Here is a 14,923-nt window from a genome sequence, read left to right as displayed (position 1 = left end):
GTTCCTTGTCACGTTTGCAATCAACTGTTGTAAAATCCAATTGGTTTAGGAAAAATAACTAGGGAAAAATGGCCAATGGGCCAACAGCAACGACAGACCTATGTCAGTTGCGAAGTAGTCGTGAACAGTGAGTGATGAGCTGCAATAAAAGACACTCTCGAGTTATGCGATGTATTAAAAGTGTTTTACTATATTAAATGTCCCCTCGGCTGTGCTGAAATTTCACTTAATATCACGGGCTTGATAGGAGACCCGGGATTCACGATAGGACGTTCTAATCTGCTGGATTGCTAGCGAGTATATTATTTTTAACTGCGATATACGTCAGTACGATCTGCCTTATAAATGAGCTGCTAAAAGGCAAAGATAGTGCCGCAAGTGCCAAGAGAGAACTGCGTAAATTAAATTAGTATTGCTTATTGAATGGTGAGGTACTTACTTGAATTTATTATTCTGTTGCATAACATTATTGTTTCTTCAATAGGTTATCTTAATGAAGTTCAATTGCTTTCTTAATTTCTACGCCAGACTTAAATTTTAAGCATGGCTCGTCTGCGACTTTTCACTCACGTCGTATTTCGTGTTTTGACATTTCTATTACACTTTCAACCAATTTGATTATCGCAATTTTATTAATGTTCATTTTTGCTTATTGATTTAGAATATTTATGCTTTTTTGGTTTAATACGACCTATTTTTGATGCATAAATTATGACTCTGCTCCATAATGTGTGATATTTTTTTTTTTTTTTAATTGCTCATTCTTCTGTTGTGATTTGTCTGTAGAAATTAATTATTCATATTTCAAGTCAGTATTTATATTTTTGAAGGTGTGACAGCATTACATAGAAAGAAAATGCCTCTGTTCGGAAAGTCTCAAAAGAGTCCGGCGGAGGTGGTAAAGGCCTTGAAGGAAGCAGTTAACGCGCTAGAACGTGGAGACAAGAAAGTCGAGAAGGTATGAATATTGGTTATATTTTTATGTAAAAATTTAATCGTGCTAATAATTTGATTTGAAATTTCAGGCACAAGAGGATGTGAGCAAAAACCTGGTTCATATTAAAAACATGCTCTATGGTACTGCTGAATCAGAACCACAAGCTGATATTGTTGTAGCTCAGCTTGCACAAGAGCTTTACAATAGTAATCTGCTTCTTCTACTGGTACAGAATCTTGGTCGCATAGATTTCGAGGTACAGTAGTTACATGTCAACATATAAGGACAAGTGTAATATAAATAATTTAATTCAATCACTTCTTCACTTTACCAGGGCAAAAAAGATGTTGCTCAGGTCTTTAATAATATATTACGAAGACAAATTGGTACAAGATCTCCAACTGTCGAATACATTTGCACCAAACCGGAGATCTTATTCACTCTTATGTCCGGATACGAGCACCAGGATATTGCATTGAATTGTGGAACAATGCTTCGAGAATGCGCTAGATACGAAGCCTTGGCCAAGATAATGATTTATTCAGATGATTTTTATAATTTCTTTAGATACGTCGAGGTATCCACATTCGATATAGCCTCGGATGCCTTTTCCACGTTCAAGGTAATTTCCTAAAATATTTTCTTACAGACATAACAACATGCATAAAACTTTCTTTTGCTCACTAAACCTTTCACTTCAATTACAAAGGAATTGCTCACCAGGCACAAGATCCTTAGTGCCGAGTTCCTTGAAGTGAACTATGATAAGGTATTTTCCCACTATCAAAGGTTACTCAATTCGGAGAACTATGTAACACGTCGGCAGAGCTTGAAGCTACTAGGAGAGCTTCTTCTGGACAGACATAACTTTAGTGTAAGTCAATAATTGCCATTTTCATACAAGTCGATTACTCAGAAGACTTACTTGCAAACTCAAACATCTTAATAACCTTCAGGTGATGACTCGATATATTTCAAATCCTGACAATTTGAAATTAATGATGAACATGCTAAAGGAGAAATCGCGCAATATTCAATTTGAAGCCTTCCACGTGTTTAAGGTAACGTGTCTGTAATAAATAATTCGAAATCCTTAATCAACAGGTATTACTGTTCTTTAAACAGGTGTTTGTAGCCAATCCAAACAAGCCGAAGCCTATTCTAGACATTCTGCTGCGTAATCAGGAGAAGCTCATCGAGTTCCTGACGCGTTTTCATACGGATCGCTCAGAGGACGAGCAATTCAACGACGAGAAAGCTTACCTAATCAAGCAGATTAAGGAGCTGAAGTCTGTACATGAGAACTAAGCCGGAATTCCTTTTATAACGTTATTTTTTCCGAGTAGTTGTGTAAATAAAATTTACATTCACAATTTATTACTGTAATATATATATACACGCATAGACTCGAGACTACAACTAAAATATACTCTGACACCTAATTCTAATTAAACTGATCGGTTGTCGACCTGCGCTCGGTAAAGCAGCCTCGAGAAATTTTTAAGTGAATGATATACATTTTGGGGTAAAACAAGGAAAGTAATAGTCGAGGAAAAAATAAAGAAACGAATTAATATTCAATGTCAGATGAGCGGCTACGGATTTAATTCTCATTTCGGCACGTCACTTTGGTAAGTCTCGCTGAAATTTGATCTAAAACTCTTAGCATATATCACAGAAGCTTTGGCAACTGATCAAAAATATAATTAAATAAATTTCTTGCGGCTGCTGCACTATGTTTCTACACAATATTACAGATTATCCCGTATGCGTATAAAGCGTATCAAATATATCGGTAGACATTCGCTTCGTTTTATCCTAAAGAAAAATTATCATAATCCCCATGTATATGTATAGAATTGACTGTTAAAGAAGAAAAAAAGTGTAACGCCAAAACAATGATTACTGTTTATTATATTTATTGCAATAAAAGTATTAATAAAAAACATTAATCACTTGTTATCTCATTAAAATATCATTCCATCAACTATTATTATTAATATCTTTATTCCGAGGCCAAGCAGATTTTAATCCCTAGTCTGATATATTACTCGGCAGCAACATCAACGATTTTTTTTCCGTTTTCATACCGACTGCGGACATTTTGCATTTCTTTTTACTGGCCACCGTTTGTAAGGAATTCAATAACCAGACTGTCTTCTCACAGGAAATGACTGCCGGTGGTACAAATAATGAATCAATGATAATAAATCATATATCATAATATAAATAGACGATTGTATTAATTACCTGTGCAAATTCATGTTCCTCTAAAATGAGCCAAAAGAAAGTAGCTAAATGTAAAAATAGAGAAACATTCTTTTCTATTGCAACAGTCATCAGTCTTGCCATCATTTCTGTGTATTCGATCTGTTATAAGGAATGAGTATTATTCTTTCGATAATGTACAACTAGGTAGTTCCTGTTTAAGATGTCTTTTCTATTACCTTGATTACGTAAGGCTTTGACTTTTGATATTTGGCTAAATTAAGCAGGATACTTGTGGATCGTAGAGAGATCTCCATCCATGGTACAGATCTATTACAGCGATACCTCAGCGATATTACAGCATCTGTTTCTCCAGAACCTTTATATCCTCAATGCAGCAGCACGCGTATCAAGGAACCTCTTACGGAGCATCCTGGTTAAAAGAGTTTCTTTCCATCTCTTCTGTATTACAATAGCAGCTTCTCGTTTTCTTTTGAATTCCCTAACAAAGGTTCTGGTATCCCTTTGCGTTCTTCATCATCTCGGAATACGAAGAATCCCAGTCATCGTCTTCATGAAATTATTTCGAACCTTAATTATTTCTTGTCTACGTTTCCAATGTCTTTGAATCACAGTTGCTGCTGTATTTCTCCTTTGAAATTTGACAATGAAGTCTTGCTTGACTTTAGCTAAAATTCTTCTGGCCAAGTATCCTCTCCAAGCACCTAAAATAATCATCGCTGCCTTGGTCATTCTGTTCCTGAGGAAATTTTTCACCCGGACTTACCACTTTTGTATGGTGATAGCTACTTCATGGAATCTTGGTGCCTGGAATTTGTGGATTATTTGCCATAGCACAGATACAGTCTTCTCACGGTGTCCATCTGCGATACTCTTGGCGTCGATGTCTCCGGTTAGGACGTATCCTGAATTCTTCAAAGCGGTCAGTGCTAAGTCCACGTTATGTGGCAGTAATGTAGACTGAAGGAGGACGTCACCCTAGCTGAAACACGAGAAGCGGTTTCAGCAAGATACCATACAAATACAAGGCTGAATACTTTGTGCAAAGCTGCTTGTGCTATGTTCCGTAGTAAAGAAGTATCAACAATATTGTCCAAGGTGACAGTATGCATCGAAAAGGGGATCCTCGTTATTCGCCAGGATCGCGATTTACATAGGGATATTGGTCTACAGAAAGAAATCCTAGAACTCTTTCTGTCTTATAATCCTTTGTGGTTGCGAATCGGTCTAGAGGCTGTCTATGAGGAGACAATTCTTCTGCACTCGAACAACGACATAGTTGGTCTATCTAGATTTCTGTTGTCCAGGTTCTTCTCCGATCAGGTGCCTGGAATTTGTTGATTATTTGCCATAGCAAAGATAAAGTCTTCTCACGGTGTCCATCTGCGATACTCTTGGCGTCGATGTCTCCGGTAAGGACGTATCCTGAATTCTTCAAAGGATCAGGATTACAAAATTTAGTAAGGAATTCATTCGGATCATGAAGCTTGACACTGAGTTCAGCAATTAAATTTCTTGTCGATGTATTGTGAGTCTTCTTTTTGGTTATACCAGCTAAAGATAATCTCTTCATTCTTACACCAGGGATGGAAACATTGTTGCTGTTCTTTATAGAAGACTTCATCTGCGAAAACTTCTTCAGTGTGTCCATACCACTTTTCTCTTTGGTAATCTTGGAACCCTTTTTTGGTAAGACTTTATGTATAGTCTGTTTTCCAAAACTTGCTCTTCGAGGTGGTGAAATTTCAAAGCAGATTTTCTTTTTAGAGTACGCTTTATTTTTTCCCACATTCGACCATTCTTCTGCAATCACCTCCAGGTTCTGAGATCCTAGTTTGTTATGTGATATTCCTGGTTTTACCCACAGATCTGCTCCTAGAACACCCTGAGCACTTACAGATGCTGAAAGTTTGATGGAAATTTGAAGAAATTCGTTCTTGGTTGAAGACAATTCGTAATTCGTTGTTGGATGTAACGGAGAAATTGCACAACTGGCTCCCCGAGACGCAGTGGCAACAGGAACGACTGGAGAAATCATAGCAAACTTTCTGGAGAGTCGTATTGGTCTAATTTTTTGTAAATTGGAGCCAGAGGTGGTCCCAGAAACTTCAAAAGTTTCATTCTCAGTACACGATAAATTAGAACACTCTCAGGACTTTACAACAGGAATGTCAAAAGTTGAACTGTTTCCACCAGGAACTGGACTGGTATTTTTTGATTCTCCTCTCAATGAACTTGATCGACGACTGCATTCTTGTAATCCAAGAGGAGTACTTGAGGAAGTGAAATTCATTTCATTAATTAGTATAGAGAATCCAGGTTGCTGCTGGTCACTGGGGTTTAGTGAGAGGGATTCTTCAAATTCTGGACATTCATCCTCTGGAGGAGGCCTCTTCGGTGCTGTCACATAAGTTTCTCTGCGTAGAGATTTTGTCGCTACAGGCGAAGTTATTATCACTTCTTTTGTAGAGAATTCAAGATCTCCAGGACTTATTACTTTTATTTCAGGCAGCTTGTTTACTGTAGAGCCCAGTGGTGTAAATTTGAAGGTACTGGACTCCATAATTACAGAGAAATCATGACCGGTACTTTTCTTGCAGATAGGCGTTAAGTAGATAGCTTTTAAATTTTTACAAATATTTTCCTTGTTTTCCATTTCTGGTATTGAATTTGGCCTTAATCGCTTGGAAGGTTGATTTATACTAATTGTTGGTAAATTAAAGGTCTGTTGTTCGGAACCTTTGCAATTTGTTACCTTAAGCTTTCTAGAATCCACACATGTTGTTATAATTGGTACATCGTATTTGATACGTTGATTATCAGTCAATTGTATAAAATCTCTTCATGAGCCAACTACATTGGGGGTCCCTGATATAATCAAAGGTACCGAGTTTTCAGCTTTGATATGAAGTTCCAAGCAATCCAGAAGAATGCGTCTTTTGTCTGATGGTTGCTTTGTAACCCTTACCTATGTTAAGTAAAATTAATAATTTCCAATATTTGTTAATTTCATAAAAACTCTTAGAGGTACATGAAATATGAATAATGCAATGACAATGAATGCCAAGTAAAATAAAATAATACATGGAAATTATTTAACTAATAATGATTACCTTCAATGGTTTGTTACTTGTATTTTTTATATTCAAATAACATTTCTGGGTGACATTCAAAGTAGATTCCATCTTGATCTTTGTTTGTGGTTGAAATGGTGCTAACACCAAAATAAATTGAGAATCCGTCCTTGGACATTTTTTCTGATCAACAACGTCCTTCTGTTTAGGTGTCACATTAATCTGGAAGAGTGCAAATCGTTATAAGATACCTTATAGTGAAAGATTATTTTTCATTTCTATAGATTCTTCAGCAATTACATTTAGAATTAGACAATCTTATCCCACTACAAAGTATCATATTATTAAAGTGACATACAAAATCCAAATAATTCAGTACTTACCTGAAAGAACATAATTGATGAAGTTTATAATTATCTTATCATAACAAATCATAATACTTTAGTACAATTATACATAAAAATGATTGTAATCATTAAAATGTTGAACAATATTCATTCTTTCCTTCTTTTCTTCTAACGACTACAAACGGTTTCTTTTTCTTCCATCAGATGCCTGACTGTGTCTGACACAGTCTGATCAACTCTGATTGACTCTGATATGAAAAACACAAACGGACCTGCGTGAAGTTGGCCGGCCAACTTCTGGAGCTTAATCGATGCAAAATCGTTTGATAGTTGCGAATTAATTAATAAAAACGTTTGATGGTCCATCGTTTGCAAGAAAAATGAGAAAAACCATATGCGAATCAAGGATCCCAATCGATACGATACAATCGATTCCTCGATCGGTGTGTCCGTTGAATTAGACTATATTGCAAACTTTTTCTACTTCCAATCGTTTGATAGGCGTTCGATAGTGTTTGATAGTCTTCCCTTATTCCTGATTCCGCTCCTGACCAAGAGAAGGACAGCACGGTTCCTACGATGTGCTCTCTCTTTCTATTCTCGACTACACTTTCTGCACTACAGTGAGCAGTCCAGTACTATATATAGATGCGTTGAGCACCTCTCTACTCACTTCTGGTTACGTATTCGTCAGCTGTGTTTTGATTTCGTTACTGTCGTTCATTGAATGATGTGAAAAAAAACAATATTAATTGAGTTACGTTAGATATTTCAATAAAATGGCAAAATATTCTAGTGACTCCGATTCAGACCGTAGTAGTCGTCATCGCAGGAAACATTATAGAAGATCCAGGTAACTGATTCTTCTCCGAATTTATAGTATACGATTCATTTTTCAAGATTTCTTGATGGAGTATCTAATTGTAATCTGATAATTAAACATTATTGATTATTCCCTTACATAGATCCAGTAGTTCAGACTCCAGTGACAGCTCTCCCTATAGGAAGAGGTCATCGAAGCATTCAAAATCAAAACGTCGACATCGTTCACGTTCAAGAAGTCGTGAACGTGATCGTTCCTCTAGAACCTATAAATCAGTCCGCACTAGCTCCAGAGACAGAGATAGACGTAGATATCGCTCACGACGATCACGCTCCTATTCTCCAGATCATAGCAAAAAGCGAACAAGATCAGTTTCCAGAGAAAAGTCTACTAGTCGTTCTAGCAGTTCTCAATCGAACGTTAAAACCTCTGATAAAGGGCAGATCGTTTTAAATAAGGGTCCAGATGACTTTTCAATTGAGCCAAGAATTAAGGAGAGTGTCCTTGATGAGATCAATTCCGATAGCTTTGCTCCAAAACACTTCTCGTCATCTACACAGGATAAACACAACAAATTGAATAATATTGTGATTGATATTAATGCTGATACTATTAAGATTCCCGTAGTGACGAAAATATCTGGTTTGTCAGATAGCATATTTCATACTTCAGTAAGTGATTGAAGTGTTATTTTATCTGTGAAGCAGTTTCAAACAGACTGATTGCAAATAAACTTTTTATTCCAGATCATAGTCGATCAGGATATTCGTTTCGACAAATGGGTAAAGAAGCTCTATACTCTAAGGCAAAAAGCGATTCTGGATTCAACTCATGTCACCATTACCTAATACTTGGATACTAGTTACTTAAGCTGATTTGTAAAACATGATTTTTACTCAAATAAAAATATACAAACACCATGATACATTTATATTTCGTTTATTTATCTCATAGGAATTTACAATTGTTCACGTTAAGTACTTAACAATTTGAGTACTGAGAACTAACGTTTACATTATATATTTACTTTATACGTCAATCATTAACGAATCACGCAACAATCTTGCGCTGCCATTAATTCGCTAATCTTCTCTTAATTCTATGCATACGTATTTATTCGAAAAAGAAAATAAAGTTATATAGGTCTACATCTCCGCAAGAAGCCTAAAACGTATAAATCCTGCTTTTATGAATTGGAATGGATGTATTGAGCAGGTCAAATAAAAGAAAAGATATTTACGAAATTATAACAAAGAAACATGATGACAGTAAAAAAGATTTTTTGCTATGGATCTATTAATTTATTTCCCTCTCAGACTATCTTGCTCAAATATTTACTTTTCTCTTCAAAATGGCTCAATGGCAAATAATGAGAATAGGAAGTACACCTGATTGGATAGTGCATAAACATCTACGTATCTTGAGTCAATTAGAATCATTATGTATCTATTATGCATCAATTCCGAACTCCATTCACACGACGCCTTTGAGCATTTTCAACCAAAAACAAGCTAACAACCAATCAAAAACCACTTTCTTTAAATGTTAAGCTTTGATAGATTGTTCTATATCTTTCAGTTGAAGCTGCTTCAAGGGTAAAGTATGAATAGGGATCTTTAAAGATTCATCTTAATTAAAGTGATGATGATAATGAGGTATCATGGATTATCTAGTCTTAATCCTTTTTTTCATCCTTTTGTTCTGCTGCAGCTGTGTATCCATGAACATCCTCGAGATTTAAGATATTCAACTCCAAGATATTTCTGCCAGCAAACTGGCCAAACATACCCTCGGATGCGCTGCGTTTGTTTACTGAAATGTGAAGGAGAAATGTTTATAAAATTCTTAAATATTCATAACATGTCACTTTCATTTACATACCATTCGAATTCACTTTTTCTAGCATGTATGTTGGCAAATCTTGACATTCATGGGCAATGTAAGTTCCTACACTGTGTAAATCTTTGATTGGTGGGAGAACGACCTTCATTGTTTCACGCACGACTTCAGTGTCGACTTCGTAATAGCCTGCAAAAACGACAGGTTTGATTATATTTATCTTAGGTCAAATTAGCACGTGCCAGTGAAGACTTTCTTACCATTATACATTTTGTTGAGTAAGTCGTACATGTTGCGAGGTGGCAATACTCTACGACGATTCAGTGGCATTACGAAACAGCAATGACCATCGATATCAATAATGCCAGTCTTATTCTGAAAAATATAGTTGTGTTGTATACAGTGAGTGCCAAAAAGTTATAGAATTGAAATCGCTAGTGTTGGATCAAGTTAATAAAAGTTGTTCCTGAATTAGAGTTAAGAGATTAATTGCGTTAGAGATCTTTCTACTCTGAACACAAAGCACAGTACTGCTTTATTATCAATGGTGCCAAAAGTATATAAACTACTCACGATACTGAAATCATGTATAAATCTTCCTTGGCGACCGCCATGGAAGTCGGGAACATCAATTTTTTCATAGTGCTCGTTTTCCAGATCAATCTCGAATCGTTCCTTGAAGGATCTATCGAATTGATTAACAGCTTCTTCAGCTACGCGAGCTTCATCTTCCATTACTCTGTTAAGACCCTTGAAAAGGTCGGAGTCTGCGACAAGCCCTTGAAGGCCTTGGCTTTTATGAGAACCATCAGGCATGGAATATGCCTTGTTTAAACCATCATAAGGAATGCTGTACCAGCCAGTACGGAAACGATGCATCTGTGGTCTGCCATATTGACGGTAAATGTAAACTCCTCCAATAATTCCAATGCTCATAACCAACAATGCCGTGAAGAAGAGAGAGATTGTTGTTATTGCATTAGGATGATGACCACGGCTGCGCAAAATCAAGTAATGACCAGCCAAATCTCCTTTGGGAACCTGAGCCTCTGGATCAACCTTAGCATCTTCCTGCGAACACCATAATACTCAGTTTCAAGTGAAAAAAAAGTGAATCAACAAACTTATTACTCATAATAAAAAGAATATGAGTATATCAGTGATGAATAATTATTAGGATAGAATTTTAAGAACTCGCTCCGTCAAAATTGTTATCAAATTTAAAAAGAAGCAAAAATTAGAAATATACGTAAACATATATTAATATAAGAAATAAAAAATTAAAATAACAAATCGGAGATCCATGATTATACATTGGACGGTATATCTGGTAACAAAAACTTCCAGAAAAATAATTAGATAACCTTGCGGTTTGACAGCTGATAACTAATCTGAGAATATCCACACAATATGGCCGTTTATTACGTTTCAGCTAATAAAACTTGCTCCGATCTTATTCGGAGTTAAAACCAAGCAGTTACTTCCTACGATATTGTAGAGTATAGTATAAAAATACATAAAATATAATAGACAAGCATAATACGGCACATTTGGCCATTAATCTGACCGTGGGATTTTCTTCAACGACTAATGGCTGCTCCATTTTTTTCGCCGCCCTCTTCTCGCTAAGAGCTTTAGTTATGATTGTCATCTTGAAGACAATTATAGCTCCGTAAAAGCAATTTACATAAATTTGCAATCTCGAAATTGAACGCTGGTTATCTCTAGCGTAAACGAACAATAATCACAAGTATGTAAAACGTAATAATGCCGCAAATACACTACTAACAAGACACGAAACTTGATTGATCGGTCGTCCGCACTCCACTACTCGGACTCTATCCCCACTCCTGATTTTTTGTTTCATAATAAAGGTGATGCTTCGTTCTGCGCATGCGTATAAACCCTTCCCTAGGTAACAATCAGCCATTGGTCACAAATCAACCAAGTACGGTATGATAGTACAATTTTATTATTTCTCATAATTTAAGAGACAAAATCGACATAGCGAATAACAAAGTACATTTAAAGATATAGAATATTTACAAGTGAAAGACAATTTGTGTAATATTAGCAACAAATGGAGTGAAAATTGTAAACACGTTTGTAGGTTATTAGTTAAGAAGGTACTCGCAACGGCGCCCCTGTCGCCAGTGTAAAATTTCCGATGCGTTTGCGAATCTGAGCTGTGTGCAAGGTCACTCGGCGTCTCCGGCTCCAAGGGTGGGTCTGGCCTTTTTGTGGGAGAGGTCACACACGGCGAGGATAAGTGCGATTAATTGAAAGAACCTCGAGGAAGCCCGGGAAGGGATCGAGGTCGCTCGAGGTCGGCTCGGGCTCTCGACAGAACGTGAATAAAATTGTGGGGCTGAGGCTGGAACGTTGGTTCTTGGTCTATGCCATAGACACATTAGACGACAGACACAGTGCGGCTTCCTATCGGTTTTCAACGAAGAGCTGCCGAATTTGCCGATAACAAAAACTACGGATGGGTTCCTCGTGATATTACTGGAGTTACGGCCTTATCGCTCCTTTTTCTCTCTATTTATCTACTTGCTTTGCACGAGAAAATTCTACACGATTTACTTTCCTGTCCTGAACTCTCGATGGCTGCAGATACTCGGAGTGGGGGAAAACAAGCCGTGTCCGCCTAAATATTCCTGTGAAGCTTTATGCCGGAATATGTCAAGTTTAAAGATCGGTAAGAAGAAAATACATCACGGTTAACAGTAAGACACACTTTTACAAACTGCACTTTTTATTCACTCCTTTATTTATGATACTCTGGAGACAGAATACCCTGAATGTATGGATGGATGTGTGCGTGTATCTATATATATATATAATATGAGTATAGATGCATATATATATTTCAGTGACAACGATCGTACAGGATACTTGCCGATCGGTTTATTTATTTATACATTGTTATTACGCAAAACTCATTATTGTCGCATGTTGTCTTATATCATTAATGGTTGTTTTATTTCTGTTTTCTTATGCGAAGCGTCGGTTATGCACTTGCTTGAGCTGCGATCGACGGAACCTGATCGAAGGAGAGACCGCGGCCAGTAGAAAACCACTGAAAATCAAGCTAAAGAATGAATGCCTGCTGCACTCGCGCCGCCGATACGACACAGCCAGGCTTAGAGTTCATACAAGTAGTACGCGAGTAGCAGAAATAAGCTCGCGAAGCTAAGAGACGTACAACACTTTGTATCGCACATGGCAGCCATGAAGCATGGTACGTGGTCCCTGTGTTTTGCTTTTTATTATATAATTGTATATTAAGAGTTACGATGGTGAGTGTAGTTAGTGTGAGAGGCATCGGTGGGTACAATTTGGGATGAAAGTGTGAGTGGTGCATGGGAGATTGTTTCAAGGTATGTTTGTTATAGGCAAGACGAGTCAGGACGACGTATGTTACGTCGTCGCGAAGTACGATTACGGGGCTCAGGGTGCCCAGGAGTTGGATCTACGTAAAAACGAGCGATACTTGTTGCTCGACGACTCCAAACACTGGTGGAGAGTACAGAGTGCTCGTGGACACGCTGGTTACGTGCCAAGTAACTACGTTAAGAAGGAGAAGCCATCACTGTTTGACAGTATTAAGAAGAAGGTTAAGAAAGGTTCCGGATCTAAGACTCTTCCCTCGAGTAACTCTCCGTCCCGGGCAGTGGAGTCACCTACCATGGCCCGAAGGTTGCCTGCAGATCCAAGCGAAGCAATTGGAACAGCTGTAGTCAAGTACAATTATCAAGCTCAACAAGCTGACGAGCTCTCACTAGTGAAAGGCACGAGAATCCTCATACTTGAAAAGAGCAACGATGGCTGGTGGAGAGGCCAGTCTGGTAATCAGGCTGGATGGTTTCCGTCAAACTATACCCAGGAAGAAGGAGACGCGGATGATACTTTACATACCTACGCAATGGCCGAGAACGTATTGGACATCGTGGTCGCACTATATTCATTCTCTTCCAACAACGACCAGGAGCTCTCTTTCGAGAAGGGCGATCGCTTAGAGATCCTTGATCGTCCACCAGCAGATCCTGAATGGTACAAAGCACGAAATGGTCAGGGTCAGATTGGTCTGGTCCCTAGGAACTACCTTCAGGAACTCAGCGAGTACCTTACACAACCGTACCGTGAACGAGCTGCTGCCGGTATACCAAGTAACGAGGTCGGGACTGGAGATTCTCTGGAACGAAGGCCTGATCCTGGCGATAGACCTCATCTTGTGGGAAAACCTTGGTATTACGGTAGCATCACAAGGTCGCAGTGCGACACCCTACTCAACCAGCACGGCCATGACGGAGACTTTCTCATAAGAGACAGCGAAACTAATGTGAGTAGAATAGAATTTAAAAAAGCAGAGAAAAGGCCACTAGAATCAATTGCGTAGTATAAATAATGAGAGCGTCCGGATGCCCTGCCAATTTCTAATAATAAATACATTCGCTGTTTCAATGAAACCTAATACTCTTATTTTTCTTTTCTATTCGTTAGATGGGTGACTACTCGGTATCGCTAAAAGCACCAGGTCGCAACAAGCACTTCAGGGTACACGTGGAAGGCGCCCTGTACTGTATTGGCCAGAGAAAATTCCACACGTTGGATCAACTGGTTGATCACTATCAGCGTGCTCCAATCTATACGAATAAACAGGGCGAAAAGCTCTACTTGGTGCGTCCGCTACCTAAAGGAAATCCTAGCAGTAACGGTTGCTAGGTATAAAATTAGTTCTCTCCATTCCGGAGACGGACGTGGTGGAAGTTCAGGACGTCCGATGGCAACGCATCCGGTCGCTTCTGGACTTTCTCGGTACCGCGCGCCTGCCTAGTTATTAATATCAATATCATCGTCTCGTACGTTTCTACATAACGACATTAACATAATTGGTGAGCTCGTATATCATAGTGTTGCGAATATAATTTGTCCATTTTTACTACTCGATTATTTATTACCCGTAAGTAAATTGCGCGGCTTCTTCTCGCAGCGAGTCTTTACTAGCGAATGTCGTGCTAATAACCGAGAACGGTATAAAACACAGATGTGGGGGACAAGGATCAGTTGATGATAACGATGACGATGACGTTCACGAGAAGAAGTATTACTGAGGATATGACACGGCAGCTACGTGACCATCTAGTTGACACAAAACGGCTTCTCTTTATATATCTATGTAATTGTACTACAGTGACGCGATAAAAAAACGATCATGTTATTACAATTATAATATATAAACACTACGCATATTCTAGGACCGCAACGTATAACGATCAAGTAACTATTATTATTAATGGAAAACTCATGGCGAACGAGTTATCCCAATATTCTTCCCAGCCTTTTATCCTTTTTATTCTTCCTCCAGGTCTTAAATAATATCCTTCCAACCCTTCCCTAAAACGAGTCTTCTTACTGGAAAAGAAAAAAAAAACGAAAACACCATATCGTTCGCTCTCCATTGGTTATAAGTTTACGCAAAGACTAAGTGTTCATTTGTGATTTTGTATTTATTAGAGCATTTTTAAGTAAATAAACCGTATTTAAGTGTGCATTCGTACTTTACGCATTGAGTTTATTTAATCGCCTGCTTTTGTCATGGACTTTTTTTTTATTAATAAAGGGAATAACGAACGGGGTAAGGATTCCTTGTAGAAATTAGTAACAAACA

The 14,923-nt window shown here is 37.9% G+C and overlaps 5 protein-coding genes across 9 annotated transcripts; 3 read left to right on the top strand and 2 right to left on the bottom strand.

The window, feature by feature from the left end:
- Positions 1–110: 110 nt before the first annotated feature.
- Positions 111–2,885, top strand: LOC107273759 (protein Mo25). Of its 2 annotated transcripts, none has more exons than XM_015752265.2 (7): positions 111–426; positions 831–958; positions 1,026–1,193; positions 1,272–1,559; positions 1,647–1,811; positions 1,894–1,998; positions 2,063–2,885. In XM_015752265.2, the coding sequence occupies exons 2-7, from the start codon at positions 857–859 to the stop codon at positions 2,243–2,245; spliced, it is 1,011 nt and encodes a 336-aa protein (XP_015607751.1). In that variant the 5' UTR covers positions 111–426; positions 831–856; the 3' UTR covers positions 2,246–2,885. The 2 variants fall into 2 exon arrangements, with proteins under 2 accessions (XP_015607751.1, XP_015607750.1); XM_015752264.2 differs by having other exon boundaries at positions 125–431; positions 2,063–2,314.
- A 172-nt stretch (positions 2,886–3,057) lies between these two features.
- LOC107273768 lies at positions 3,058–6,993 on the bottom strand. Of its 3 annotated transcripts, XM_015752275.2 has the most exons (6): positions 6,624–6,993; positions 6,280–6,462; positions 3,933–4,144; positions 3,385–3,870; positions 3,188–3,307; positions 3,058–3,111 (listed from the first exon to the last, which is right to left on the bottom strand). In XM_015752275.2, the coding sequence occupies exons 1-4, from the start codon at positions 6,633–6,635 to the stop codon at positions 3,831–3,833; spliced, it is 447 nt and encodes a 148-aa protein (XP_015607761.1). In that variant the 5' UTR covers positions 6,636–6,993; the 3' UTR covers positions 3,058–3,111; positions 3,188–3,307; positions 3,385–3,830. The 3 variants fall into 3 exon arrangements, with proteins under 3 accessions (XP_015607761.1, XP_015607763.1, XP_015607762.1); XM_015752277.2 differs by lacking the exons at positions 3,058–3,111; positions 3,188–3,307; positions 3,385–3,870 and adding an exon at positions 5,922–6,134 and having other exon boundaries at positions 4,006–4,148; XM_015752276.1 differs by lacking the exons at positions 3,058–3,111; positions 3,188–3,307; positions 3,385–3,870; positions 3,933–4,144 and adding an exon at positions 5,624–6,134.
- Positions 6,994–7,078: 85 nt separating this feature from the next.
- LOC107273763 (serine/threonine-protein kinase fray2) lies at positions 7,079–8,333 on the top strand. The gene is made up of 3 exons (XM_015752268.2): positions 7,079–7,440; positions 7,553–8,081; positions 8,157–8,333. The coding sequence occupies exons 1-3, from the start codon at positions 7,367–7,369 to the stop codon at positions 8,256–8,258; spliced, it is 705 nt and encodes a 234-aa protein (XP_015607754.1). The 5' UTR covers positions 7,079–7,366; the 3' UTR covers positions 8,259–8,333.
- Positions 8,334–11,103, bottom strand: LOC107273760. Its single transcript, XM_015752266.2, has 5 exons — positions 10,817–11,103; positions 9,823–10,320; positions 9,510–9,624; positions 9,292–9,438; positions 8,334–9,222 (listed from the first exon to the last, which is right to left on the bottom strand). Exons 1-5 carry the CDS (start codon positions 10,898–10,900, stop codon positions 9,086–9,088), a joined length of 981 nt encoding a protein of 326 aa, XP_015607752.1. The 5' UTR covers positions 10,901–11,103; the 3' UTR covers positions 8,334–9,085.
- A 235-nt stretch (positions 11,104–11,338) lies between these two features.
- Positions 11,339–14,812, top strand: LOC107273756 (cytoplasmic protein NCK1). 2 transcript variants are annotated; one of them, XM_015752258.2, is made up of 4 exons: positions 11,339–11,950; positions 12,257–12,493; positions 12,648–13,594; positions 13,756–14,812. In XM_015752258.2, the coding sequence occupies exons 2-4, from the start codon at positions 12,475–12,477 to the stop codon at positions 13,975–13,977; spliced, it is 1,188 nt and encodes a 395-aa protein (XP_015607744.1). In that variant the 5' UTR covers positions 11,339–11,950; positions 12,257–12,474; the 3' UTR covers positions 13,978–14,812. The 2 variants fall into 2 exon arrangements, with proteins under 2 accessions (XP_015607744.1, XP_024946860.1); XM_025091092.1 differs by having other exon boundaries at positions 11,339–11,978.
- Positions 14,813–14,923: the final 111 nt, after the last annotated feature.

Source organism: Cephus cinctus, unplaced genomic scaffold (genome assembly GCF_000341935.2).
Source record: "Cephus cinctus unplaced genomic scaffold, Ccin1 Ccin1_scaffold1843, whole genome shotgun sequence".
Classification (NCBI taxonomy): Eukaryota; Metazoa; Arthropoda; class Insecta; order Hymenoptera; family Cephidae; genus Cephus; species Cephus cinctus.
The sequence above is the reverse complement of the archived record's forward strand: the minus strand, read 5'-3'. Positions and strand labels throughout refer to the sequence as shown.

What these genes read in the sequence shown, in the direction of transcription:
- LOC107273760 (XM_015752266.2), bottom strand. Translation starts at nt 10,900, where the DNA reads ATGACAATCATAACTAAAGCTCTTAGCGAGAAGAGGGCGGCGAAAAAA. An exon ending in TTATACATGATTTCAGTATC is followed by an intron (nt 9,625 to 9,822) that starts GTGAGTAGTTTA and finishes TATATTTTTCAG; the next exon opens with AATAAGACTGGCATTATTGA. An exon ending in AGAAAAAGTGAATTCGAATG is followed by an intron (nt 9,223 to 9,291) that starts GTATGTAAATGA and finishes TTCACATTTCAG; the next exon opens with TAAACAAACGCAGCGCATCC.
- LOC107273763 (XM_015752268.2), top strand. Translation starts at nt 7,367, where the DNA reads ATGGCAAAATATTCTAGTGACTCCGATTCAGACCGTAGTAGTCGTCAT. An exon ending in AAACATTATAGAAGATCCAG is followed by an intron (nt 7,441 to 7,552) that starts GTAACTGATTCT and finishes TCCCTTACATAG; the next exon opens with ATCCAGTAGTTCAGACTCCA. An exon ending in ATAGCATATTTCATACTTCA is followed by an intron (nt 8,082 to 8,156) that starts GTAAGTGATTGA and finishes TTTTTATTCCAG; the next exon opens with ATCATAGTCGATCAGGATAT.
- LOC107273768 (XM_015752275.2), bottom strand. An exon ending in CAAGTAACAAACCATTGAAG is followed by an intron (nt 4,145 to 6,279) that starts GTAATCATTATT and finishes TGTTTCAGCTAG; the next exon opens with GGTGACGTCCTCCTTCAGTC. An exon ending in GCTATCACCATACAAAAGTG is followed by an intron (nt 3,871 to 3,932) that starts GTAAGTCCGGGT and finishes TGATTATTTTAG; the next exon opens with GTGCTTGGAGAGGATACTTG.
- LOC107273759 (XM_015752265.2), top strand. Translation starts at nt 857, where the DNA reads ATGCCTCTGTTCGGAAAGTCTCAAAAGAGTCCGGCGGAGGTGGTAAAG. An exon ending in ATGCCTTTTCCACGTTCAAG is followed by an intron (nt 1,560 to 1,646) that starts GTAATTTCCTAA and finishes TCAATTACAAAG; the next exon opens with GAATTGCTCACCAGGCACAA. An exon ending in AAGCCTTCCACGTGTTTAAG is followed by an intron (nt 1,999 to 2,062) that starts GTAACGTGTCTG and finishes TTCTTTAAACAG; the next exon opens with GTGTTTGTAGCCAATCCAAA.
- LOC107273756 (XM_015752258.2), top strand. An exon ending in TAAGAGACAGCGAAACTAAT is followed by an intron (nt 13,595 to 13,755) that starts GTGAGTAGAATA and finishes TCTATTCGTTAG; the next exon opens with ATGGGTGACTACTCGGTATC.